General features: G+C 41.4%; 1 protein-coding gene across 4 annotated transcripts in view; it reads left to right on the top strand.

Moving 5' to 3' along the window:
• KLHL12 (kelch like family member 12) overlaps nt 1-24,718 on the top strand; it is a 30,788-nt gene extending 6,070 nt beyond the window's left edge. For 3 of the 4 annotated variants that reach the window (XM_047704327.1, XM_047704324.1, XM_047704325.1), the window contains 10 exons: nt 2,101-2,254; nt 3,333-3,550; nt 9,339-9,488; nt 10,932-11,046; nt 19,146-19,252; nt 20,321-20,516; nt 21,651-21,809; nt 22,331-22,429; nt 22,807-22,993; nt 23,175-24,718. In XM_047704327.1, the coding sequence (XP_047560283.1) occupies nt 2,101-2,254; nt 3,333-3,550; nt 9,339-9,488; nt 10,932-11,046; nt 19,146-19,252; nt 20,321-20,516; nt 21,651-21,809; nt 22,331-22,429; nt 22,807-22,993; nt 23,175-23,301 (1,512 nt within the window). In that variant the 3' untranslated portion in view covers nt 23,302-24,718. The remainder of the gene's footprint in view (nt 1-2,100; nt 2,255-3,332; nt 3,551-9,338; nt 9,489-10,931; nt 11,047-19,145; nt 19,253-20,320; nt 20,517-21,650; nt 21,810-22,330; nt 22,430-22,806; nt 22,994-23,174) is intronic. The other variant, XM_047704326.1, reaches the window with a different exon arrangement.
• Nucleotides 24,719-27,118: the final 2,400 nt, after the last annotated feature.

Here is a 27,118-nt window from a genome sequence, read left to right as displayed (position 1 = left end):
CTGGTTTGTCTTTATTTTTAAAAGTAGCTGATACAAAGGAGAGGGACCAGAGATCTAGGTCCAAGACTCAGTTCTCTTATCAGTGCTTTGTGAACCCTGACAACCATCTAACTTCATTGGGTTGATCTTTAAAATAAAGTAGTTGAACTAGATGGTTTCATTGTTCTCTTCCAGCCCTGAAATGCTCCTTGAATGAAGTCCAACGAAAAGATCATTTCAGTGAGACAAAAGGACCTGAGTTTTAGCTGTCTCTTACTAGTTAAGATACCTTGGTTAAGTCACATAACTGCTTTGAATGGGAATAATACCAGACCTCTAAATCTTTACCAGGTTGCTGTGAGAATTAGGTGAAATAATAGGAAATAAGAAGCACTTGGAAAAATTGTAAAGCAAATATAAATGTGAAATGATACTATAAATTGTTCTGAGTTAATAAATAGCAAAATGTTTTCATATTTAAGTCATTTGATGGGAATGTGGTTTGTTGAATAAGAAATTTCTGGAATAGATTTACTTATATGTTTCTGTTTGTAAATATTTTTACTTTTTGCAATGTTAATAAAACATTTTTCCAAAATGATTACTAACGACTTTTTTTTTAAAGATTTATTTATTTGACAGACAGAGATCACAAGTAGGCAGAGAAGCAGGCAGAGGGAGGGAGGGAAGCAGGCTCCCCGCTGAACAGAGAGCCTGATGCGGGGCTTGATCCTAGGACCCTGGGATCTCAACCCGAGCTAAAAGCAGAGGCTTAACCCACTGAGCCACCCAGGCGCCCCACTAATGACATTTTTAATGTTAGGGGTTGATTTTGTTATTGGCTTTGGTAGATGATAATTTTTTTTTTAAGATTTTATTTATTTATTTGACAGACAGAGATCACAAGTAGGCAGAGCGGCAGGCAGAGAGAGGAGGAAGCAGGCTCCCCGCTGAGCAGAGAGCCCGATGCGGGGCTCGATCCCAGGACCCTGGGATCATGACCCAAGCTGAAGGCAGAGGCTTTAACCCACTGAGCCACCCATGCGCCCCGAGAATACTTCTTGATTATTATTTTGGGCTTATGGAGAAATCAAAGATGATAAAGTCATTTAGTTTATAATGGAAGTTTTGTGAGTGATTTTAATTTCTAACTAAGGTTAAGATGTAATAAAATTTTCATAAGGTAATCAGTTTCCAGGTCGTTTACTGTCCTGTAAAACTGAAGATTTGCACTCTTGGTCAAAGTTTTCTGTGATTATCTGTCCTTTTTGATACTCATAACTCCTAAGGTAGGGACTAAATATGCCACTAACAATTCAGTAATCCCGAAATAGACTCAATCCAGTATTTTGAAAAAGTATCACAAGTTCAGTTATATTCAGTGCCCCAGTAGAAGGCCCCTTAAGATGACTTGCACGTTTCATCATTTCCAAGTGTAGTCTAACGACAGACAACAACACTGAGTAGTCTTGGAGGGTCGAGCTGTAAGCCACAGGGTCCTCTACGAGCATGAAATGTCATTGAAATTTTGAGTTTTACCGTGAAAGCTCAGGGCCACAGTAGTGTATGTTCACAGAATTGTTGAATTCTATTCTGTAATAGATCTCTGTTTGTTTTATTACGAAAGTAGTGTTTTAAATTATTCACTAGTAAAATTGATATTCCAAGGCGTCACCTCACTGTGTGCTCTTGGGTTACATACAGCTGCCCCCAATTTGAAAAGCTACAAATAGGGGCACCGGGGTGGCTCAGTGGGTTAAAGCCTCTGCCTTCGGCTCAGGTCACGATCCCAGGGTCCTGGGATCGAGCTCCGCATCGGGCTCTCGGCTCAGCGGGGAGCCTGCTTCCTCCTCTCTCTCTCTCTCTGTGCCTGCCTCTCTGCCTACTTGTGATCTCTGTCTGTCAAATAAATAAATAAAATCTTTAAAAAAAAAAAAAAAAAAGGAAAAGCTACAAATACATGCCATCTTTGCTTTATACAAATCAAACAAATTAGACCGTGATTTTTTAAAACTGTGTATTCCATTAATGTTAACATTCCTTCAAGCTCTTGGATACGAGATTCTGCCTTCATCTCATGGAAGTATAATCACCATTATTTCATGCCCTTTGAACCTTCAGCTTTCGGAGAAGGGGAAACCTTATGTTGATATTCAAGGCTTAACTGCTTCTACTATGGAAATTCTGTTGGACTTTGTATACACGGAAACGGTACACGTGACAGTGGAGAATGTGCAAGAACTGCTCCCTGCAGCCTGTCTCCTGCAGCTGAAGGGTACGGCTGTTAACGATGCTGTCGCGCCGCGTAGCCTTAGGAGTGTTTAAAATTAATGCTGTAAACTGAATCCTGAAAATTACGGAGGCGGACTGTGGGCACTCGTGTTTACTGTTTGTTGCACAAAAGATCAGATTTCAGTCGTAATTTCAAAGAACCTCTCCACATGTGAGTATTTGGCTCGTTTAAAGAAAGCATTTATGCCTTTTCTGTTTTTTAAAAAGTGGAAGCGGGAATAATAGACACATTTGCTTACATATATGTATGCACTGACTCTACAGGGCAACACAGGAGACTGATACTTAACTATTCATGGCCGACATGGAAAGGAACTAGATGGCCAGGTAGACAGGGAGGCCGAGGGATTATTCATGGGTAAACCCTTTTGTACTTTGAATTTTTGAATCATGTAAACTATCTCTTGGGAATTTAAATTGGCATACAAAAATGAAAGTATATAATGTTTTCACAGGATTAAACATTCATATTCCCAGTCTGTCTTTCTTAATCTGCCCTGATGTTTCTATGATTCAGTTTTTTCAAACACGTGGTTGAAAATTTTCATTTTTTAACACATGATTGAAAACAGTGTGAAGCTTTTGCACTATTGCACAGCCGTAAAATTAGATTTATGATCTGAACTTGTCGATTAGAGAAATAAAAGAGTGGTGTTAGTATCTTCTAGTTTTCCTTCATTGGAGTCTTTCAGTAAGTTTGCATATAGAGTAGAAATTGGGTACGTTATGTTAAATTGTGATTGGTTTTATAAAAGCTTGATTCCCAAGAGGCTTATAGGCATTTTTAATTGTGCCACTGTCCATAGAAACAGTTTGTCTTACTATACTTATTTTAAAGCCAAAACAGAGACATAGTTGTGAAGGCCAAGGTCACATAGCACATGAAACAGAAATTGAATTCCTTAAGCATAAAATTTCTAATCTGATCATCAGTGTTGAGCCAGGATTCCTCTGTTACCTTGTAGAGAAGATATGTAGAGAGGATACCTTGATCCAAGGATGTAGACCAGTTCACACCTGGTCAAGTACCCTGAAGTGTTCGTTGTCTGTGTTTGTCCTAGGTGTGAAGCAAGCCTGCTGTGAATTCTTAGAAAGTCAGTTGGACCCCTCCAATTGCCTGGGTATCAGGGATTTTGCTGAAACTCACAACTGTGTTGACCTGATGCAAGCAGCTGAGGTCTTTAGCCAGAAGCATTTTCCTGAAGTAGTACAGCACGAAGAATTCATTCTTCTAAGTCAAGGAGAGGTGGAAAAGCTAATCAAATGCGATGAGATTCAGGTACAAATCTGGTTTGGTGTTCGGGTTTCTTCAAGACTGGGCCATTACAGAACTTGGGAAAAACAAGGTGGAATTACTGTGTTTCTGTAGGAGGGCACCTTAATCGAGTTGTCAGTATTGGTTCCAAAGGTTTCACTCAATACCCTGAAATTATATGCCAAATTTATTTGCATTTTTATGGGAGGGAGTTAGCCACCTTCCTCAGTGTATGATCCCAATGGTTAAGAGTCACTTTTTTTTTTTTTTTTTTTTAATGTTTAGAGAAACATTAGATGTGTTACAACTGACCATTTTTAAGATTTTATTTATCTGCCACGGAGAGCGAGAGTAAGAGAGAGAGCTCAAGCAGGGGAGCAGCAGGCAGAGGGAGAAGCAGACTCCCTGCTGAGCAGGGAGCCCGATGTGGGACTTGATCCCAGGACCCTGGGATCACAACCTGAGCCAAAGGCCGACATTCAACCACCTGAGCCTCCCAGGTGTCCCAAGAATCACTGTTAAAGAGAGTGTAGAATAAGCAGAAATTGGAAATAAAGTAGATTTCTGTAGAATACTTCTCTACTATTCATTAATTTTACAAACATTTATTAAGACTTTCTGCTATACAGCAGTAGATATTCTCAATAAACTATACATGCCAGGTGCTATGGGTCACAAAGTGAGTGAGATACAGTTCTTGTTTTCAGTAGTTCACTGTGTAGTGGTAGAGAACAGACAAAAAGACAAAACTTATAGAGTATAAATGAGAGTAATGAACTTATTCAAAGTGAAGAAGTTAGAGAAAAAGAAGAATTAAACCTTTTAAGTTAAAAATGAGATCAGAAAGGAAGTGGATCAAAAAGGAAGTGGGGGGGCGCCTGGGTGGCTCAGTGGGTTAAGCCTCTGCCTTCGGTTCAGGTCATGATCTCAGGATCCTGGGATCGACCCCCACATCGGGCTCTCTGCTTAACGGAGAGCCTGCTTCCTCCTCTCTCTCTGCCTACTTGTGATCTCTATCTGTCAAATAAATATATATTTAAAAAAAAAAAAAAGAAGTGGGGGGCGCCTGGGTGGCTCAGTGGGTTAAAGCCTCTACGTTCAGTTCAGGTCATGATCCCAGGGTCCTGGGATGGAGCCCCGCATCGGGCTCTCTGCTCCTCGGGGAGCCTGCTTCCTCCCCTCTCTCTCTCTGCCTGCCTCTCTGCCTACTTGTGATCTCTCTCTGTCAAATAAATAAAATCTTAAAAAAAAAAAAAAAAAAAAAGGAAGTGGGGTGCCTGGGTGGCTCAGTTGGTTATGCGACTGCCTTCAGCTCAGGTCGTGATCCTGGAGTCCTGGGATCAAGTAATGGGCTCCCTACTTGGCGGGGAGTCTGCTTCTCCCTCCGACCCTCCCTCTTCTCATGCTCTCTCTCTCTCTCACATTCTCTCTCTCTTTCACATTCTCTCTCTCAAATAAATAAATAAAATCTTTTAAAATAAATAAATAAAATTTTTTAAAAAGGAAGTAGATCAAAAAGGAAGTGAAAAGGGGCACCTGGGTGGCTCGGTGTGTTGAGCCTCTGCCTTCATCTCGGGTCATGATCCCAGGGTCCTGGAATCGAGCCCCACATCAGGAGCTCTGCACAGTGGGAAGCCTGTCCCCCTGCCCGCCACATGCCTCTCTGCCTACTTGTGATCTCTCTCTCTGTCAAAATAAATGGATAAATCTTTAAAAAAAAAAAAAAAAAAAGAAGTGAAAAAAGGTTGGTGATCATAAGCAGGAGGCAAATGATAAATGCCTGACGGGACTGGGAGTGGGACAGAGTGGGAAGAAGGGACATGTGAACTGAGCCCTGAAGGAGTTGTTTTTCACCTAGCAGAGGGGAAACTACCTGTGGGCAGGCAAGGGTTCAGCGACTTACCCCAGCAAGAAGGATGTTGGTCAATCCTAATGCTAAATTACGGTGTCAGTAGCTTAGCCGAGTTTTTACTGCAGGAGATCTGTAGTTAGGCTGACAGTTGGAGTGAGAAGTCCAATAAAGGGCTAGAGATGTCTTTGAAGCCCAAAGCATTAATTTCCAGTGGTCAAATTCTCTAGTTAGTAGCTCCCAGAAAATGCCTCGCAGAGCCCAGAAATTCGTGGCACCTCAGTTTAATATTGGAAAGAATCAAAGTCTGACAAATTTTGTAAGTGCTATGGAAGGAATTTGCTAAAGAAATCCTATAATATACTTTTGTAAACCCAATGATAATTATTTTATTAAAACTAAGATTTTTATGTAATATAATAAATAGTATTAATAATGTCTCTTATCAAATTTTAGCCAGCTTTTTCTTTTTGCCTTTCCCTACTGAATTTTCTGAGGGAAAATTGATTAGGGCACTTTGGTGACATTGTTCCCAACTAAAGAGGAATCATATTACAGTTCGACACAGTGTCATATTAGTCCAGAGAAGCTGCTGTTAGAAATGTTACTGAGCCAAATATTTCTAAGGTTTTGTTCTCAATCTTGTTATGGTAGGACATTGTGTCCATGCACTGAAATGCCAGGTATAGACAAATGGCACATTCTTCAGACTTGGGAAACTGATAACTTGCTAGAATATCTTGATTTTTCTTGATTTATCCATACATGAGAAAATACAGTACATAGGATGAGTACCATAGACTTGAAGTTTTACTGCGCATAATAATAAAAGAGCTAAAACTTACTGAGCATTTACTATTGGTTCCTTTATTAAATATATGTTGGGTACTTGCGGTATATCCAGAACAGTTCCAGGTGCCTGCAATCTGATTGTGGACAAAAAAGATAAAAATCTCTGTACTCTGGACTTTTCATTTTAACGGTATCATTCTTGGTATTATTGGTAATAATATGGTATATACCATATTAATATATATACCATTAATAAGATATACCATGTTAATGGTATATCTTATCTAATGTAGTTCCAAAAGTGTCTCCAATTTTCAGAGGAAGAAACTGAGGCTTCGAGGGTACCCATCATACAAGAGCTAATAAATGGTAGAACCAGTCCTCATATCTGGGCAATCTGGCTCCAGATTGTTCTGTTACAAGAAACTATGAGCAGGTTGCCTAGTTAGTTTCTCATTGACCAAATCAGCAAACAGTCACAGCAATCATTTGTTCTAGAACTATATAAACTTTGGAATAAAATTAAATGGAACAGGTATAGGAAAAGACTAACTTTTATTCAGAAACTGCGACGAAAAGAGTCGGAGAACTCTTTTGTATAGTCTTCCGTCAGCCTCTGTCAGGACTGTCTCTTTTTCTGGAAAGACAGCAAATGGCACATTTTTTTCTCTTCCATATACCAGCCAGAAAGAGGAACCAGATGTTTTACTCCCCAGCTAATACTTTCTCTTAATTATATAAAACGACAGTATTTAATGCAGTGGGAAACAGTATATTGTACTGGTTAAAACGACATGGGCTTTAGAATCATCCTGGGGTTTATTTTGGCTGTGTGACACATGTTAACCCAACCACTAATCTTCAGTTTCCTCTGCCATAGATAGTAATCGTGCTTAGTGCATAGGGCCATTCTGATCATTAAATATCAGTATCCAATACATAAAATAGTTCCCTGTGAAAATTTGTGATGGGGAAATTTTTCTCCGTAGTGAGGTATTAATGCAGGGGTTTTTCCCTCCCAGTTTAGTTGTTTCTCTGCAATACTAGTTTATTCCGTCTTCAGTGAGATCAAGGATATCTGCTTAGGATTGGAAAACCTCTTTATAAATTGATACATCTCATTTAAACCTAGACTATATCAGAGCCTAGTATGTAGCTATTTACAACTATTAGCTTGTCCTTCTTGTCTTTAAAAAAAGAGTTTTAATTGTGGACCGCCTTCTGCACAGGTCTCTATCTAATGCATCAGGCAGCTGGGTTAGTTTGACCTCCCATAGATTTGGTGCATAAATTTCTCTCACTACTGCCATAGTCTAAGCACCTGTCGCTTTTTTTTTTTTTTTTTTAAGATCTTATTCATTTATTTAACAGAAAGAGAGCACAAGCAGAGGGAGTGGCAGAAAGAAAGGGAGAAGCAGACTCCCCACTGATCAGGGAGTCTGACGCAGGGCCTGATCTCAGGACTCTGGGGATCATGACCTAAGCCAAAGGCACCCCAAAGCACCCATCACCAAGGCACCCCACTCAGGCACCCCAAAGCACCCATCACCTTTTGCCTAATGTACCAGAGGAGCCTCTAATTGGTATCCCAGCTCTTGGCCCTTCTAAACTGTTCTACCCATGGTAGTCAGGGTAATATGCAAACATCAATATGATCATATGACAAGCTTGGTTGAAACCTTTTAGTGGTTTCCCATTGCTGTTAGAGTAAATTCCAGTCTTCTAATGCTCTCTCTGAACTATCCCTTGGCTACCTCTCCAGCTTGATCTTTTACCATTCTTCCCCTGCCTCATTCATTCTACTACACCATCCTATAGTCTGTCTGTTTTTGCTCTAGGACAGTGCTGTCCAGTAGACTCTGATGTGAAGACGGAGAGGATCGATAGTTGTGCCGTCTGATTTGCTAATCTGTAGCCACATGTGGCTGCTGAGCACTTGAAATGTGGCTAGTTGACTGAGAAGCTGAGTTTTTAACTTAACTTAATTTTAATTAATGTAACTATAAATAGCCATACGTGGCTAGTGACTACCGTGTTGGGCAGTACAGCTCAAGGTTTTTTGCTGTGCTCTTCTCTTTGCCTTGGAGTCCTCTCTCACTCTTCCTGGCTAACTGCTACCCAGCCATCAGATTGAAATGTATTTCTTCTACAGGGAGGCCTTTTCTGACCCATCAGTCTGAATTAGGAAACCTCATGTTATTCTGTCTCTTAGCCCCTGTACTTTTCCTGCATGGTATATAATGACAAAGTGGGATTATTCATTTTTGCATTCTCTTCCTGCATAAAAACAAAGTTCATGTCTGATTTGTTACCAGTGTATAACCAGCTTCCAGCCCTGTGGCTGGCACTTAGTAGGTGTTTGGTAAAGCCAATGAATGAATATTCTGAGACATTTTCTCTATTTTTAGTTCTTGGGAAAAGTTCACAGAATGATGTCTTTATCTAGGCACTGTCACATTCTGAAAGGTACCTCAGAACAGATACACTCCCCAAATGATTAATTATATTTATCATCTCCAAGCACAGTGCCTGATAAATAGGAATTGTTCAGATGCTAATGGACACTTCTTAGGAAACTGCAGCATTGTAGCGTAATGACGGAAGAGAAGTTCCTGCCTCATCAGCTTGGATGGAAGAGTTGGGGAGCAATCCTGGAAGTTCTCAGACAACACTTACTAAACACAAATTATCTTAAGAGCTGATTTTGTGGGCACCTGGCTGCTTCAGTCAGTAGAGCATGCATCTCTTGATCTCAGCGTTGTGAGTTCATGCCCCACATTGAGCAAAGAGCATACTTTAAAAAAACAACCAAAAAAAAAAAAAAAAAAAAACCACTTTTGAATAGGGCAACAGATTCCTCCTCCCCTTGTAAAGTTTCAGAAATAACCAGAAAAAAAATTCAGGAATGGAAAAACTTCTGAAGTAAAAGCCAACTTGTGACTGATGGTTTATTAGGCCCTATCTCAGATTTTTTTTATCCAGTTTGACTGCAGCTCTTTAATTGATCTTAGTGAGTTGTGTGGGACAAGTGTTGTTTTCCCAAGTGCTTAGCAATTTCTGGAAGAGAAGAAATAAAGGTGGGAGAGCATGGGGAACAGGAAGGAGAAAGCACGGTTGCTTTCTGAGGTAATTGGAAAAACAGTTCCATGCTGTGTAATTACACACTTTTAGGTGGATTCTGAAGAGCCTGTCTTTGAAGCTGTCATCAACTGGGTGAAGCATGCCAAGAAGGAGCGAGAAGAATCCTTGCCTGACCTGCTGCAGTACGTCCGGATGCCCCTGCTGACCCCCAGGTACATCACAGACGTAATAGATGCTGAGGTAAGGCACACAAAACACACAGGGTCCAAAGCCTTGAATATCTCTTGCAACTTAGTATTGTGTACTCAAAATTGGTTATGAGCCTACATTAGCTAGCTGTCTAGGAATGCTGCAGAGGGTGGCGCTAGGTACTAGTCTCTAGACAATTGCTTGGCAAGTCAGCCTTCTGGGGATGGAAACCTATGGTTTAATTTTTGTTTTCTTGTCTTTTTGTTTTATATGTCCCTATGTGTTTTACATAAGCAACATGAGGTGATAAATGTCCCCTTCCCCATTCAACATAAGTAGTTCCAAATTGCCCTGAAAAAGATGCTTTGATATCAAGTCTATTTTTGACTTCTCCTGATAGCAACATGAAAGTAGTTCGATGTATTTTTAGTACCAATTTGGGTTATACTGTGTTTATTTATAAAAGTATCTTTCTGGCCCAAGTTCTTCCTGTGTGGTAGGTTTTCATAATTTTTACCATATGTATCACCGATTTACCTAGACCATATTGTGGGCAAATACTGCCGTTTAACATATAAATAAAGACCAGGTCAGTGAATGTGTTCTTCCTCCTGGCCCAGCCCCAGACCTCTTAAGGAATTAACTACATACACAGTTTTCCAGGTCACATTAGAAAAGTTGCAGGCTGGTTAGTGTCACATGTCAAACTTTTTCTCATATTTGTAATTTCTAACAACTCATATAGCCATCACTCTGTTCTTTACATTGTGGTTCATAGTGCAGACTCTTGAGTCCAACTCAGGAGACTGAAATCCCAAATTCAATTCACTGCTCATCCCGCAGTGAGGGAGCCTGGCCTCACTCCCCTTCTCCCTCTGAGCTCTTCTAGAGCTCCTCCTTGGCTCAGCCCAGCCAGAAGCCAGAGGGCCTAGGGACCCTACGACATTCTTCATGTAGGCCAGCCTTCTAAGCCAGCAAGCGGAGTGGGGAAGGATGTGGAGTGAATCTGGGGATGTAAAGGAGAGCTGCCCAGTACAGAGCTCCGTCAGGAGACATAGGCATTGTGATGGTGCTATGAACCTTGGGGAAATTATTTCAGGCAAAATTTACTTCTTCCTACCATCCCAGGAATTAACAGAGGCCTTTCGGTTTTCCCTTAAGATTCTTATTAGCTATTTCCTACTCATATTTGTGTAATCGCTGGAAGGATGTACAAACAAACTAATAAAAAGAGTTAATGCCTACTGCTAAGGCAGAGAGAGAACACTTCTCAATACATCCTTTTACGTCATTTGATTTTTGAACCGTGTAATAATATATTGTCTATTAAAAAATTGTTCTCTTAATTTGTGGAAGCCCACTGCATAGTTATTACCAGCAGCCCTTTTGGAACTGGTTTTCTGTATCAAGAAGTTACTTCCTATGTGTGCCATTTATACTTGTATATTAAAGACGTGGCCCCTGGGGGTCACTGTACTGTCTGCTGTGTTTCAGCCTTTCATCCGCTGTAGTTTGCAGTGCAGGGATCTAGTTGATGAAGCAAAGAAGTTTCATCTGAGGCCTGAACTGCGAAGTCAGATGCAGGGACCCAGGACAAGGGCTCGTCTAGGTAAGCTAGCATCTTAAGATGGCAGGAGGAAGGGATATTTCTCAACACCTCTTGGTGGCATGATGTAGTTGAAAACATTCAGTAAGAAGTACAAAGACCTGGGTCAGACCTGTTTTTAATCTTTTAGTGATGGTGTCATCTTGGACAAGCCACTTTACCACCCTGAGCTCTCCTACAAACCAAGGATACTTCCCTGTCTATTTCACATAACTGTTTGAAGGATTAAATGGAATAGAGTATGTAACAACACTTTCTAAATTGTCAAGTATTAGATAGAATAAGTTATAATTTTATTTCACTGGGGTGCCTGGGTGGCTCACTAGCTTAAGGGTCTGCCTTCAGCCCAGGTCCTGATCCCAGGTCCTAGGATCCAGCCGCATATCAGGCTCTCTGCTCAGTGGGGAGCCTGCTTCTCCCTCTCCCTCTGCTTGTTCCCCATCCTCTCTCTGTGAAATAAATAAATAAAATATTTCTTTTTAAAAAAGATAAAATTTTATTTCACTTATTTTTTTTTAAGATTTTATTTATTTATTTGACAGAGATCACAAGTAGGCAGAGGGGCAGGCAGAGAGAGAGGAAGGGAAGCAGGCTCCCCGCTGAGCAGAGAGCCTGATGTGGGGCTGGATCCCAGGACCCTGGGATCATGACGGGAGCCGAAGGCAGGGGGCTTAACGCACTGAGCCACCCAGGTGCCCCTTATTTTCACTATTTTTGGAGTTTTCTGGATTAGAAATTATTTCAAATGCCACGTAGTAGTTTCACATTCTGGAATGAGAAGAGGAAGGAAAAGAAGTGTACAAGTATGGGAGTGCGGCACAGTGGAAAGTTCAGGGGTTTTGGTGGTGACATGCAGTCGTGCAGAGCCTTGACTCTGGAGTCAGACTGTGTGGGTGTAGATCCCAGCTTACTACTTACTAGGTATATTAACTTTGGCAGGAGACTTCCTCTCTGTGCTTCAGTTGCCTCTTCTGTAAAGTGGGAATCATCACAGTTCTTATCTCCAAGTTTGTTAGGAAGAGTAAATGAAGTAATTTATTTAAAAGGCTTAGGACCGTTCTTGGCACATGAAAAGTACTATATACATTAGCTGTTACTTTAGCAAAGAGACTTAGGTTCAAATCACAACTCCACCAATGATGGTTGTGTGACCTTAGGTAAGGTATCAATTTATCTGAACCTGTGCTTTTGCCTCTAAAATGAGGATACTGGGGTGCCTGGGTGGCTCAGTGGGTTAAGCCTCTGCCTTTAGCTCAGGTCGTGATCTCAGGGTCCTGGGATCAAACCCTGCATCAGGCTCTCGGCTCAGCAGGGAGCCTGCTTCCCCCTCTATCTCTGCCTGCCTACTTGTGACCTCTCTTTCTGTCAAATAAATAAATAAAATATTTTTTTTAAAAAAAGTCTAAAATGAGGATACTAATGTCTTCATTCAGTGGGTTGTTGTGGAGGTTAAGTAGGATAGTATATGTAAGATGCCTGACATTGTAGCTGACACGTTAAGTAAGTACTTAGATATTACCTCACTTCCGGTTCCTATCCTTCCTATTCCACTATTGTAGGTTATAAATGATCTATGGGGTGTTTTGTTTTTGTTCTTGTCTACTTTTTCTCTTACCTAATTGTGGACTCATATATATGAAGTTGTTAATTGATAATTAAGTTTTACTTATTGCTTTAAGTAGAATGATGATTTGTCTCCTATAATTTTTTAATGGCATAAGCACTGTACGTCGATGTATTTCAGTGTAGAAATGTTAGAAATACAGAGAAGATCTCGAGAGATTAGTATATGATTCTACACGTGCCCTTAGAGTTGTGAGGTTATTTTTCAGAAGTTCCAGGAAAGAAATTCTGAAGCTGTCTCCAACTAGATTCTTATTTTAGCATCTCCTTGTCAGTTCCTTAAAACTAAATTTGTTCCTACCATCATGTCTTTTACTCATCTCTCTTCACAGAGATTGCTAAACCAGCTACCAGGATAATGATTCTTCTGCATACACATAAGGAAATTAAATTTACAGCTACATAAAAATTGCATGCCAGATAATGGGTGGGGATTTTGTCTTAGTTATTTACCTTTTACCCATTATTCTTTTACAGAAGGTACAGTGGAAATTGCAATTGCTGATTTGTCACCGTCTCCTTTTCTGAGCTAAAAATCAATACATGTGGAAATGTAGTCTCTGAACCCTGTGATGTTAGCAATCCTGCAAGCCGTCTGCTGTAGTCCTCTAACAGCACACCACAGCCCACACACACTCCTTCCCCCACCCCCACCACCCAGTAATAACAGTGGCACAGTCAAGATGCCTCAGTTTTACTAATGTGCTTTTTTCATACTGTTTTTGTCAGGTGTTTTAGACATACTTTGTTCATGATACAGAGAAATCTAACTTAACAAGTCCAGTCCCCTGTCCTCCCACCCCGCCATTCGTTGGCAGAGAACAAACAGGGTTCCTTCTAATTATTCCTTTCACTAGCTTGTTAAATAGTGTCCCAGCTTAGAGTCTGAAGACATTGAAACACTTAGGAGTTCACCCAGGAGAGAAGGACTTCCTAGGCACAAAGCAATAGAAGAAATCACAAAGGAACAGATCAGTGTATTTGACTAAATAAAAATCATGCACAACATTATAAGACAAATTAGGTAGATTTTCTACAACCATGGAAAAGAGTTATTTATTTGTATATAATATATATTATATATAAAGATATATATCTATAAAGGTATATATACATACATATATATATAAAGAGCTCATAATAAAAATACATGAGAGAAATACTAAAGACTTGAATGTATAGTTCACAGAGGAGGGAGTACAATTGACTACTAAATATGAGGGGGGAAATTCAACCTAATTACTTATAGAGTCTTATTAGTAATAAGGTAAGAATTAAAACAATAACTACAATTTTTTGTTTTTGTCTACCAAAGCATCAGAGATTTAGAAAACTATCTAGCTACAGAGAGTAGAATGAATTGGCAACCTTATATTGTTGGTGGCAATATAAATTGGTTTAAACCGGGGCGCCTGGGTGGCTCAGTGGGTTAAGCCGCTGCCTTCGGCTCAGGTCATGATCTCGGAGTCCTGGGATCGAGTCCCGCATCGGGCTCTCTGCTCAGCAGGGAGCCTGCTTCCTCCTGTCTCTCTGCCTGCCTCTCTGCCTGCTTGTGATCTCTCTCTGTCAAATAAATAAATAAAATCTTTAAAAAAAAAAAAATTGGTTTAAACCTCAGAAAGTATTCTTAGAATATACATATATTCTTTGAAAGATTTTATTTATTTGAGAGAGAAAGAGCAAGCACACGTGCCAGCAAGGTCGGGGGGGGGGGGGGCGGTGTGGTGGGGGCAGATGGAGAGGCAAACTCCATGCCGAGCAGGGAGCCCATCTCAGGACTCCAATCTCGGACTCTGAGATCGTGATCTGAGCAGAAGGCAGACACTTACCTGACTGAGAAACCCAGGTGCTCCTCTTATAATGTATATTAGAAGTTTTTTTTAAGTTCACGTTCTTCACTCCAGCAACCCTCCCATTTCTGTCCTAAGAAAATAACTGGGATTTCATATTCAAGCATATTTATTACAGGACTATATGTGATTATTTATAGTCCCAAATTACAAACACCTGAAATGCCTAAGAATAGTAAAATTATGTATTAAAAGATTTTTGTTAATATCTTTGGGAAATTAAATATAAACAGCTGGAGGGGCGCTTGGGTGGCTCAGTTGGGTAAAGCCTCTGCCTTCGGCTCAGTTCATGATCCCAGGGTCCTGGGATCGAGCCCCACATCTGGCTCTCTGTTCAGTGGGGAGCCTGTTTCCTCCTCTCTCTCTCTGCCTACTTGTGATCTGTCAAATAAATAAATAAAATTTTAAAAAATACATATATAAGCAGCTGGAGGGGGTCGCCTGGCTGGCTCTGTTGGTGAAGCGTGCAGCTCTTGATCTCAGGGTCATGAGTTCAAGCCACACGTTGGTTGTAGATGTAGAGATTACTTAAAATAAAATCATAAAAAAATAATTAAAAAACTAGGATACAATAAATGTCCCATTTATGTTATATAAATATTTAAAAACAAGGCTGGAAGGGAATAATCTCTTAAATTTTGGTGTGTCTTCATGTTGTGGAATTACGGGTAAACATTTTTCATAATACTTGTCTCTATTTTCTAAGTTCTTTTACCAGTGAGCATGTATTTTACTTATGTTTTATAATCACAAGAAATGGGGGCGCCTGGGTGGCTCAGTGGGTTAAGCCTCTGCCTTCGGCTTGGGTTGTGATCTCGGGGTCCTGGGATCGAGCCCCGCATCGGGCTCTTTGCTCATCAGGGAGCCTGCTTCCTCCTCTCTGCCTGCCTCTCTGCCTACTTGTGATCTCTCTATCTCTCTCTCTCTGTCAAATAAATAAATATAATCACAAGAAATGATTTCTAAATCTTTTTAACCAATGGGGGTTTAGTAGGCAAGTAAAGATGAGAATATACTAATCCTCGAATTATTTCTCAAATTTTCTAAAAGAAAATGGCTTTTGTGCTAGACAAAGCTACTACACTAAATAAAGACCTCAGAACTGACTAAAATTATATCTATTCGTTGTGAAAACACTGGTGTTCTCATACTTACGTTGGCACTTAGATGTAACTCTGGCAGTAATAGGGAAGTTAGCTTGCTAATTCATCTTGGTAGATCATCTTTTAGAACATAAGGTCTATCTTGGAAAAATAATGAAAAGAGTGCTTTGTGGCAAAGAAGTTCTGGAACCAATGATCCTAGGGCGCCAGGCATTTAGAACCATAAAATAACTGAGTAACTCACACTGACACCTTTGTCCATGTTCCACTGTAGAAATATAGTTACTATCAGAATGCTTACTGAGAAACTTTGAAATAAGAGGAAGTGTTGTCAGTTCTCTGGGTTTTGTAGCATAATCTGAATATTTCCTATGTGTTTTTATGTCCCCATCCCTCAAAATCTGCCTGAGTGAAATCAGATTATTAAGAAAGAATGTTTTTTTCCCTAGGTTTTTTTTGTTGTTGTTGTTGCCATTTTTTGTTTCTGGTAATTACATAAAGATGTAATTACCAGAAACAAAAAATGGCAGCAGGAATTAAAGCTGAAAATCAGTGGAAATTTTTTAAATGTACAAAGCATAGAAAAAACTCTCAGTTGTGGAGTATTTTCATTGTCTTAGTCTTACCGGTATCATTCACTAGCATCACTATTTTTAAAAAGATTTAGATTTTTTATTACTGTTTTCTTATTTTGGCTGGGGGTGCGGGGCCGTGCAGAGGGAGAGAAAGAATCTTATGCATGCCCCACACCCAGCATGGAGCCTGACAAAGGGCTTGATCTCACAACCCGGAGACCATGACCTGAGCCAAAATCAAGAGTCTCACACATAATGAACTGAGCCACCCAGGTGTCCCTAGCATCATATTTTTCTATAAGGGGAAATATGTTTGGATAGAAGGATTGCTTTTATTGCCTCTGTTCAAATCAAAGGGAGAGAAAAGGTGCCTTAAGAAAGGGACAAATAGGGGAATAATGCTACCAAGGAAGAAGCAAATACTTTGTGGTTCTGGCATCTCCCAGCTTGAAGGAATTCTATGCACAAATAAGCATAATATGAAAGGACCTTTGTTTAAATGCTTTGCTTTTCTAAAAGGAACTGACTCCTGAGACCTGCTTACTGGCTCACCTTGGAAAAGGATCTACTTATTTTATTTGGCAAGTACACAAGACAGATGCTCTCTTTAATGAGGTTAAACTTAAGGGTTTATGTGTTAGTTATTAGGAAAAATTTCAAACATACACAGAAACAGAATAATAGAAAGACTCCCCATACCCATCATCCATTTTCAATAATTAGCAACTCATGGCCAATTTAGAAGCAAATCTCGGGATATAATTCTACCCATATATATTATGCTTTCATATGTATCTCTGAAAGATAAAGGGCTTTTTAAAAATGTGTTTAAAATGCCATTCTCACTCTTCAAAGGAAATGCACAACCAGAGGCACCTGGGTGGGTCAGACTGTTGGCCGTCATGATCTCAAGGTGGGAGTCCCACATCAGGCTCCCTCCTCAGCAAGGAGCCTGCTTCTCCCTGTGCCTGTTGCTCCCCCTGCCGTGTTCTCTCTAATAAATAAAGTCTTTAAAAAAAGAAAACCCACAACCAGCTTATTTTCATCAGATATCAAGGACATGTTCATATTCCCCCAGTTTTGTTTTTGAACACTTATGTTGCCCCACTTGTGATCCAGACAAGGTCCACATGTTGCATTGAGCTCTTTTATTTTTTGTAAGGATTTTATTTACTTATTTGACAGAGATCACAAGTAGACAGAGAGGCAGGCAGAGAGAGAGAGAAGGAAGGCAGGCTCCCTGCTGAGCAGAGAGCCCCATGCGGGGCTCAATGCAGGGCTCGATCCCAGCACCCTGGGATCATAACCTGAATTGAAGGCAGAGGTTCTAACCCACTGAGCCCCCCAGGCGCCCCTCTCTTTAGGCTCTTTTAATCCATTGGTTTTTCCATCCTACTTTGGTATTTCCTTGCAGTTTATTTGTTGAAGAAACCAAGCTGTTTGACTTGTAGAATTTCCCACATTCTCAGTTTTGCTGATTGCATCCATGTAGTGTCATTTAGTATGTTCTGTCCCCTGAATTGCCTATAAACTAGTGGTTAGTCTAGTAGGTAAGTTTCAAGATTTGGGTTCATTTTTTTTTTTTAGCAAGAATACTTCATTGGTGATGGTGGTGTACTTCCTATGGAGCATTATGAAGTAGTATTTTTGCTTTTCCTTAATGATTTTAGTAGCTTTTGATAATAATTGTCAGAGCCATTATTCATTGGGGTGCATCTGTGGTTTGGTTTTCTTTTAAGATTTTATTTATTTATTTGACGGACAGAGATCACAAGTAGGCAGCAAGGCAGGCAGAGAGAGAGGAGGAAGCAGGCTCCCTGCTGAGCAGAGAGCCCGATGTGGGGCTTGATCCCAGGACCCTGGGATCATGACCTGGGCCGAAGGCAGAGGCTTTAACCCACTAAGCTACCCAGGTGCCCCTGCATCTGTGTTTTTTTAAAGGTACTCCATTTGCTCTTTCAAGTCTAGTTACTTATAAGATCACTTTGGTTTCCTCAGTGCCCTTCTAGTAATTGAATTTACAAAATGCTTGATTCTTTCCATGAGCTCTAGTAGAGCACATGTACAGAGGATTTTCTCAAAAGACTTTGCTCTTTGAAGAGGTAAAGGAGGAGATATCACAAGAAGGCTTTAAGGAAGAGGGGAAGATACAAAGGCCACCAAAATACCTTCTTTGGGAAAATAATAGGAAAAAAAGTCTCTTTAAAAGCCTGCTGTTATGACTACCTGGCAATTGTGATGAATGGGCAGGGAACATGATCATAAAGTTGGCTAAATTGGAAAAAACTCATGGAAAGAGAGGTTTAAAAATCTATCACTTGGTTTTTGTTTTGTTTTTTTTTTTTTAAGATTTTATTTATTTATTTGTCAGAGAGAGGGAGAGTGAGCACAGGCAGACAGAGTGGTAGAGGGAGAAGCAGACTCCCTGCAGAGCAAGGAGCCTGACGCAGGACTCGATCCCAGGACCCTGGGATCATGACCTGAGCCGAAGGCAGCCGCTTAACCAACTGAGCCACCCAGGCGTCCCTATCACTTGGTTCTTAAACCATAACTTCTAACTTTCTTGAGACTATTTTAGGAGAATGTTCTTTCCCCATTACCAAAAACTCCCCATTTTGAGTTTTACAGGCTGAGAAGGGAAGCCCCCTTTAGCCCCCTACCTGCACTGAGAACTTCACTTATTATGTCAACCAGAGTCATCTAGATGGGTTGGAATGTGTTCAAGTTTGCCTTCAGAGTTTTGATGTTGTCTTAAAATTTTAATTTCAGAGATCCAGGTCCTCAAGAGCTAGTGCCTCGGAAAGAAGTAGTTTCCTATTAGGCAGCCTTATGATGAAGGTCCTATGTCAGATTGTTCTCTGTGCTCCATAAAACAAAATCTTACAACTGTTTCTACTTACCTTTCCCCTGGGATGGTAAAGTAACCTGTCTTTTTCTCTCTTTGTCCTCAGGAGCCAATGAAGTACTTCTGGTGGTCGGGGGCTTTGGAAGCCAGCAGTCTCCCATCGATGTGGTAGAGAAATATGACCCCAAGACTCAGGAGTGGAGCTTTTTGCCAGTGAGCAGTGGGGGAACCAGTCATGGGAAAAGAGTTTAAATGTTCTCAGTCGCTGACTCTAGATCCTAACTAATCCAGCCCTGCAGGTAGCAAAGCCTAGTAACCGCATGATGCTCTTCACAATGGCGTCATACGCATAGTGGGTTCTAGATCAGTCTGTCAGTAGTTACAGACCATTTAGGTAGAAGATCAGACTTCAGAACTATCAAAGGCCCTGTGTCAAATTAAACTTTCCTGGCCCACCACTGTTGGGGCACCTTCCTGAGCTGTCTATGTAACTCGCAGCATGCTCTATTATCATGCTCTGTTAAACTGAACTCAGTGTTAAATTATATTACATTGAGCTAGTGTTTACTTGAAGTCTTTGTATGTTTCTCCCTCAATATGTCTCTTTTAGTACTGGATGAACAATAATTCTGAGAAAACATGGGAAAACAATTTTTAAGATTATTTATTTATTTGAGAGCAAGAGGAGTCAAGTCAGGGCAGGGGCAGAGGGAAAAGGAGGAGGAGAAAAGCAGATTCCCCACTGAAGTAGGAGCCCAACTCAGGGCTTGATCCCACCAGCCTGAGATTATGACCTGAGCCAAAATCAAGAATCAGATGAGCTCAACCGACTGAGCCACCGAGGTACCCCACAAAACATGGAAATCTTTTAATCTACCCTCCTAACTTTTAGGATCTCTGGCCCTTTGATCAGCAGTTTGGGGATACTTTTCTGCCTTATAGAAGGATATAAAGGATATAAAGTTCTTTAGCCCTGGAATAGATAGTAGAATAGAAAGGAATCAGATATTGGATAATGGGAAGACATTAAACTTTTTGGAAACCTTGGAAAGAGGCAGATGTTCAGAAGGGTTGCATCTTGAAAAGCATCATAACAAGCAAGAGGATGTTCATTCAGTAGACAGTGGAGACCACATGAGGGTGAACCACTGTCTTAGAAAGGGTTTATGGTGACAAGTGAAGGAGAGGAATGTAGATAAAAATAGGAAAGTTAGCAAAAAGTAAAGTCTAAGACTTGCCATGCCTAAAATGATCTGTATCTCTTCTCTCCTAAACCCATAGAGCATCACTCGTAAGAGACGTTATGTGGCCTCCGTGTCCCTACATGACCGGATCTATGTAATTGGTGGCTATGATGGTCGTTCCCGCCTCAGTTCAGTGGAATGCCTTGACTACACAGCAGATGAGGATGGGGTCTGGTATTCCGTAGCCCCTATGAATGTCCGAAGAGGCCTCGCTGGAGCCACCACCCTAGGAGGTATGCTTGGTGTGCAGGGCATTGTTTCCATTTTGTCGTGGCTGGATCAGTGTTCATACCTCTCCTGTTAGCTGGCAGGAGTGTGAAATGTGGAAGATACTGGTAAGGATAAATATTCCTTTTTGCTTTTGGAAATAGTAATGTTACCAAAGCTTTTCAGTATTAATGGGTATTTCAGCACTGACAACAGAGTTGGTAAATCAGGTTCCATGTGCTGAGTGGAGAATTGGCCCTAGTTGTATTTTTGCAAACTCGAGCCAGTCTTTTTTTTTTTTTTTTTTTTTTCTTCTTAAGATTTTATTTATCTGACAGAGAGAGATCACAAGTGGGCAGACAGGCAAGCAGAGAGAGAGAGAGGAGGAAGCAGGCTCCCTGCAGAGCAGAGAGCCCAATGTGGGACTCGATCCCAAGACCCTGAGATCATGACCTGAGCTGAAGGCAGAGGCTTAACCACTGAGCCACCCAGGTGCCCCTCGAGCCAGTCTTTGAGGATTCCATCTGACCCCATTCTTTGTAGATGTCCTTTTTTTTTTTCCCTTAGATTTTATTTATTTATTAGAGAGAGTGTGCACGCACAAGTGGAGAGAGGGGCAGTGGGAGAAACAGACACCCTGCTGAGCAGGGACTACCCACCACCCCCAATCTCAGGGCTTGATCCCAGGACCCTGATAGCATGACCTGAACCAAAGTTAGACACTTAACCAACTGAAGCGCCCAGGTACCCCTAGATGTCTTTTTTTTTTTTTTTTTTTTTTAAGATTTATTATTTTAGAGAGAGTGCAGGCAGGCACATACTAGCAGGGGTGTTGTAGGGGTAGGAGCAGAGGGAGAGGATCTCCAGCAGATTCTGCTGAGCACAGACCCTGACATGGGGCCCAATCCCACAGTCCTCCTGAGATCATGACCTGAGCCAAAATCAAGAGTCAATGCCCAAGTGACTGAGCCACCCAGGTACCCCATCTTTTCAGATGTCTTAACTGTGATGTCTTCCTTCCTTATCTATAAGACTTACCCATGAAAAACACTTTGTTTTTGTTCCCAAACATTTGAAGTACTTGCGGGGAATTTATAAAGAGAGGAGTTATTAGAAATCTCTCATCTTCTAATAGTCTGTGATTCATTCATTCTGAGCAGATATGATCTATGTGTCCGGAGGCTTTGACGGAAGCAGGCGTCATACCAGTATGGAGCGATATGACCCAAACATTGACCAGTGGAGCATGCTAGGAGATATGCAGACAGCCCGTGAGGGCGCCGGCCTGGTTGTGGCCAGCGGAGTGATCTACTGTCTAGGTATTCAGTATGGGAGGGAACTTAATGGGTGGCAACTTCTAGGTGGGGATCCCTTTTTTTTTTTTTTTTTTTTTTTTTTTTTAAGATTTTATTTATTTATTTGACAGAGAGATCACAAGTAGGCAGAGAGGCTGGCAGAGGGAGAGAGGGAAGCAGGCTCCCCGCTGAGCAGAGAGGCCGATGCGGGGCTTGATCCCAGGACCCTGAGATCATGACCTGAGCCGAAGGCAGAAGCCCAACCCACTGAACCACCCAGGTGCCCCTGCAGATCCCTTTTTAATAAAATAAAGTTCATAGACTTTTTCAACTAAAATCCTAGTCTATCCTCATATCTTTTCTCTTAGCTGGGACTGTCTTTTTTGTGGAAGCAGAAATTAGGGTACCGCCAGATTTCTCTCCAGATTATTGAAATTCTTAAGAACTGAAATTAAAAGAACTGGTTGAAACACCCAAGAGAAAGGCAGCCTGGGAATGGGCATGAGGATTTCCCATTCTTTCCGAAATGCTCTCTGCTTTTTCAGGAGGATATGATGGCCTGAATATCTTAAATTCAGTTGAGAAATATGATCCCCACACAGGACACTGGACTAATGTTACACCAATGGCCACCAAACGCTCTGGTAAGACCAGTCATATCTAAGGGAAAGGACAGTAGACCATGCTGACAAATCTTTACATTATGTAGGGGTGCTGCAGTCAAAAATGGGGGATCAACAAATCAGAGTTAAAGTTCTTTCTTCACTGTACACTTAAAGTAAAAGGAGTGAGGATCTGTTCTCCTCTTTGTCTATCTTTTATCACTATCTTTATTATCACTATATAGTGATCACTATATAGTGATAATAAAGACAACTAGATAATTCTAGGCCTGTCTGGCCCTAGTCCACATCCCTCAACTAACTTAGAGTTCAGCTAGCCATCAATGATCATGTTTTGTTTTTAGAATTCTGATCCTAAGGTTAGTAGTATTCACTTGCTATGCCTTTTTTTCCCCCAGGTGCAGGAGTAGCCCTGCTGAATGACCATATTTATGTAGTAGGGGGATTTGATGGTACAGCCCACCTTTCTTCTGTGGAAGCATACAACATTCGCACCGATTCCTGGACAACTGTCACTAGTATGACCACTCCACGATGCTATGTAGGGGCCACGGTGCTTCGAGGGAGACTTTATGCTATTGCAGGGTAAGGATTTGGAAGCCAGACTAAAGTTGTCATGCATCCAGGACCAAATGATCTGATCCAAATCCTTGGATCAAGACAGACTTTAGGTTGGGGGAGACCTCTCCAGTGACAGCCTTTAATGTAGGACTGTATGGAAAGGAAGAGAAAATTTATTTTCTTCTTTTGCTTCTTCCCCACTCAGATATGATGGGAATTCCCTGCTGAGTAGCATTGAGTGCTATGACCCTATCATCGACAACTGGGAAGTAGTGACATCCATGGGAACCCAGCGCTGTGATGCTGGCGTGTGTGTTCTTCGTGAGAAGTGACCACTGTTGGAGCACCATCCAGAGCTAGTGACCAGTCCAAGGGGGGCAGTTTATGGGAGAGTCAAGGATCCTTTCCAGAATATCTATTTCTCACTGTGTGCACAGGATGATTACAAGCACCAGCGCAGTGATGATTGTACTTACTTGACACACACTCCGCCTTGCGCTGGTAGTTGTCCCTGAGGAGGGTGGGTAACAGACACTCAAGGGAAGACCGTGCACACCGAATGGATCTGAGAGGCCAGATCACCTCTCCTTCTGGTGTAGAGAGCACTCTCGTGTGCTCAGGAGAATCTGTATCTGTTGTGCCTCATGTATTGCAGAGAAAGATGGTGAGTGTGACCTACTAGATGTGAGCAGTATCCAGCGTGTAGATGATTGGAAGGATACGAACTTGAGTAAGCTGGGTAAAACCCAAGTCTTGTTTTCCAAGAATATCTTTCCTAGTCTACAGTAGCTAGGGGCAACACAATTCCATTCTGGAGAATAACAAAGGGGAAAGCCCCCTGTCAAAATCTGGGGGGCTTGAGGAGAGACCTGGCACTTCCTTAAGGGACAGGGTTGGTATATCAGGACTGGGTTTAGAGTAAGGGAAGTCAATGGAATTTGATGGAATGTGAATGAACCTAGAACACCACTGAAGTATAACCTGGAAGACTTACAAGGGTGTATTATTGGAAGGATCTTTTTATTTCCCCATGGTCTTTCTGAACTAGAATGGTGTGCATCTTGGCACTGGAGACTGACAGAATAAGAGAGAACAAATGTTGGGGTGAACAGATAACAGAATAAATGTGGGAGTTCGCTATGCCTGGGAACAAACTAGAAGTACCTGTGATTTTACAGTCGTCTTATTTCCTGCCAGGGCTCGCCTATCCATGGCATGGTTTGCCCTGAGTGGGTGAGACACTCTTTCTGTGTTGAATCAAATACTACTACACTATTATACTTCGTTACTATTTATTTGAGGAGGGGTGGGATGCAGCAGCCTACAAATGCAGCCGCCCGATTACGGCCCCGTTTCTTTTAAGGGCACACTCCTACTGAGGAGTGCTTTTTTACTGCTGTGTTTGGTACAATGAGTGCTTTTCCTACTAGAAGGTTCCCTCACCTGTCCTTAGAGTGGATTTTACTCATCCCAGGACAGAATAATCAAGAACAACCAAAATCCTTCTGTTAGTTCCAGTACTTGGTATTGCCATTTCTGAGCCACCATGCAAGGCTCCCCTGTGTTTTGCAGTGAAATTCTTGATTTTGTGGGTATTGGGAGTGTTGGGGATGTGATAACCTAAACAAGGATGCACTTTCCCTTTATTCCAAAATTCCATTTTTTCCTCTTTCCCTGAGTTGTATTGACCTCAAGAGTTCATTTCCTTTGTATTTTTTTAAGAAAATATTAAAAATCAATTGTCTCAAATGCCTGTAGGAGAGTTTATGGCTAACCAGCACTGTCTTGCAGATATTGGGGGAGCAGGCGGTCAGCTGTATGTCCTTTCTCTTCTTCCCGTTCACCTTACGTGTTAGCCAACTAGCTCTTCTGTGTTTCTCTGTTAGATATGGGTAAGAGGTAGCCTACCCCTTTACCCTTGTGGGTAAAATATTTATACAAAAATGGCATAGGTATCGACTCCTCTCATACTTGGAGTTTACTTGAAAGCCAAACAGAATAAAGAGGACTCAGTTTTGAGCTCATTTAGTACGTACCCTCTTGACTTTTAGGATTTTATTCACTCTTCGCTTACAGAGTTATGTCACGTGACGTAAACAGCTATCCGGAAGGCCTGCCCTGCAACACTGCAAAAAATCCTGATATTTCCAGAGAAAAGGGAAGGGGGAGCCAAAGAGGAAGTTATTTTCTCTAAAGGAGCCTGCCAACCTTTCCTCAGCAGATGGATTGTGCCTGCTGATCAGACCACAGCTATGAAACATGTGACTCCTCCTATCAGGAAGAGATCCAGGGGAGGCAGGGAAGTGAGGGGGTAAAAAGAACTGATGGCTATCTTTACTGCTGACTTTTGTGAGTTTCAGACCAAATTCCCAAATAGTTCATATATGGCAGCCCCAACTAAATATTCTGCAGAAACTGAAACTCTTTGCTCTCTTTCCACTCCTCCCAGTCTTACATGCTTTGCTCATGCGTGTACAGAGGTACCCCTAATTTAGAGGTTCTTGTCTTTCTAGCTCTCTTAGATGGCAGCCAGCCACTTAGTTACCCTGTCTCAGAGAGCTGTCATTTATCTTGTGTCACCCCTATCACAATATAGACATCCAGTTCATTTCTAGATTACATGATTTTATCTTTTAAAGTTCCAAATACATTCCTATGTTTGTATTCCCTCTGCTACTGCATAGTTCAGGCCTGTATCTCTTGCCCAGACTCCTGGAGTAAGAGCCTCCTGATAGTTTTACCTATACTCTTCCAGTCTAGAACCCCTCCATTTTGTCATCAGTGATCTTCCTAAAGTACAACTAGGATCATTACAATACCTAACATACAGCAAATTTTCAGAGAATATCAAAGTTATTCCTAGCCCAAAATTCTATTGATTCGCATTGCCCATATTACAGAGATCAAATTCCTGGGGCGCCTGGGTGGCTCAGTGGGTTAAAGCCTCTGCCTTCGGCTCAGGTCATGATCCTCGGGGTCCTGGGATCGAGCCTGCATTGGGCTCTCTGCTCAGCAGGCAGCCTGCTTCCCCATCTCTCTCTGCCTGCCTCTCTGCCTGCTTGTGATCTCTGTCTGTCAAAAAATAAATAAAATCTTAAAAAAGTTCAAATTCCTTCACATGACTTTAGACCCATGGTGCTCTGGGCCCGCTCTACCATTCTGATCTTTCTTCCCTCTACTATTCTCTCTTCACGTAGGTATAGGTAGTTCAGTGAACTACTAACCGTTCTTAAATTTGTTCTCAACTTTGTTCAGGTATTCTGCTGTTCTTCTATCTGAAATAATCTTGCTTTTCAAAAAAAAAAAAAAAAAAATCCTAGTCACATTCAGATGCCTTATTCAAATGTCACCTAGGAAAAGCCTTTCTGACTCTCCAGGTGGGGATTATTCCCTAATCCTGTCTTCCATTTACTTTGTTCCCATGGTAGTCTTTATCACATGTCATTGGTTTGGAGAATGCCTTCCTGTTTAGACTATGTTCTCAAATATAGGGTCCCTATTACCATTGTATTGTCAGGGTATAATTATATTACAGAACGACTCACTAAATGTTGAATTACTGGGGCGCGTGGGTGGCTTAGTGGGTTAAAGCCTCTGCCTTCGGCTCAGGTCATGGTCCCGGGGTCCTGGGATCGAGCCCCACATCGGGCTCTCTGCTCAGCAGGGAGCCTGCTTCCTCCTCTCTCTCTCTCTGCCTGCCTCTCTGCCTACTTGTGATCTCTGTCAAATAAATAAATAAAATCTTTTTAAAAAAAGTTGAATTACTGAAGGACAAAGAGGAAGAAGAAAAACATGCAGATGGTGGTGGTAGGTAGTAGATTAGACATTACCTAATCAATAGCTTAGTTCCCCTTCATATTCTCCTTCCCTTGCCATTTCAGGATATCCATGGCCTAAAGCACTAAAACGGGCAAGCTAGAGATCTAATCAAATGGAACAGGAAAGTATAGTGTAATGACCAAGAGCAGTGGCTTTAGAGCCATGCCTGGATCTATTGACCCTGGAAAGTAACCCTTCTGATCTTTACCTTTCTCAGTTGTGCCCTGGGAGTAATTAGTGACAACCTCATAAGGAAATGTGATAATTCAATAGGTTTGTTTCTAAAGCGTATCAACATGGTGTTTTGCCACATAGTAAACAGTATGATCA

This window comes from Lutra lutra, chromosome 15 (genome assembly GCF_902655055.1).
Source record: "Lutra lutra chromosome 15, mLutLut1.2, whole genome shotgun sequence".
Classification (NCBI taxonomy): Eukaryota; Metazoa; Chordata; class Mammalia; order Carnivora; family Mustelidae; genus Lutra; species Lutra lutra.
This window is presented reverse-complemented; position numbering and strand designations above follow the sequence as displayed.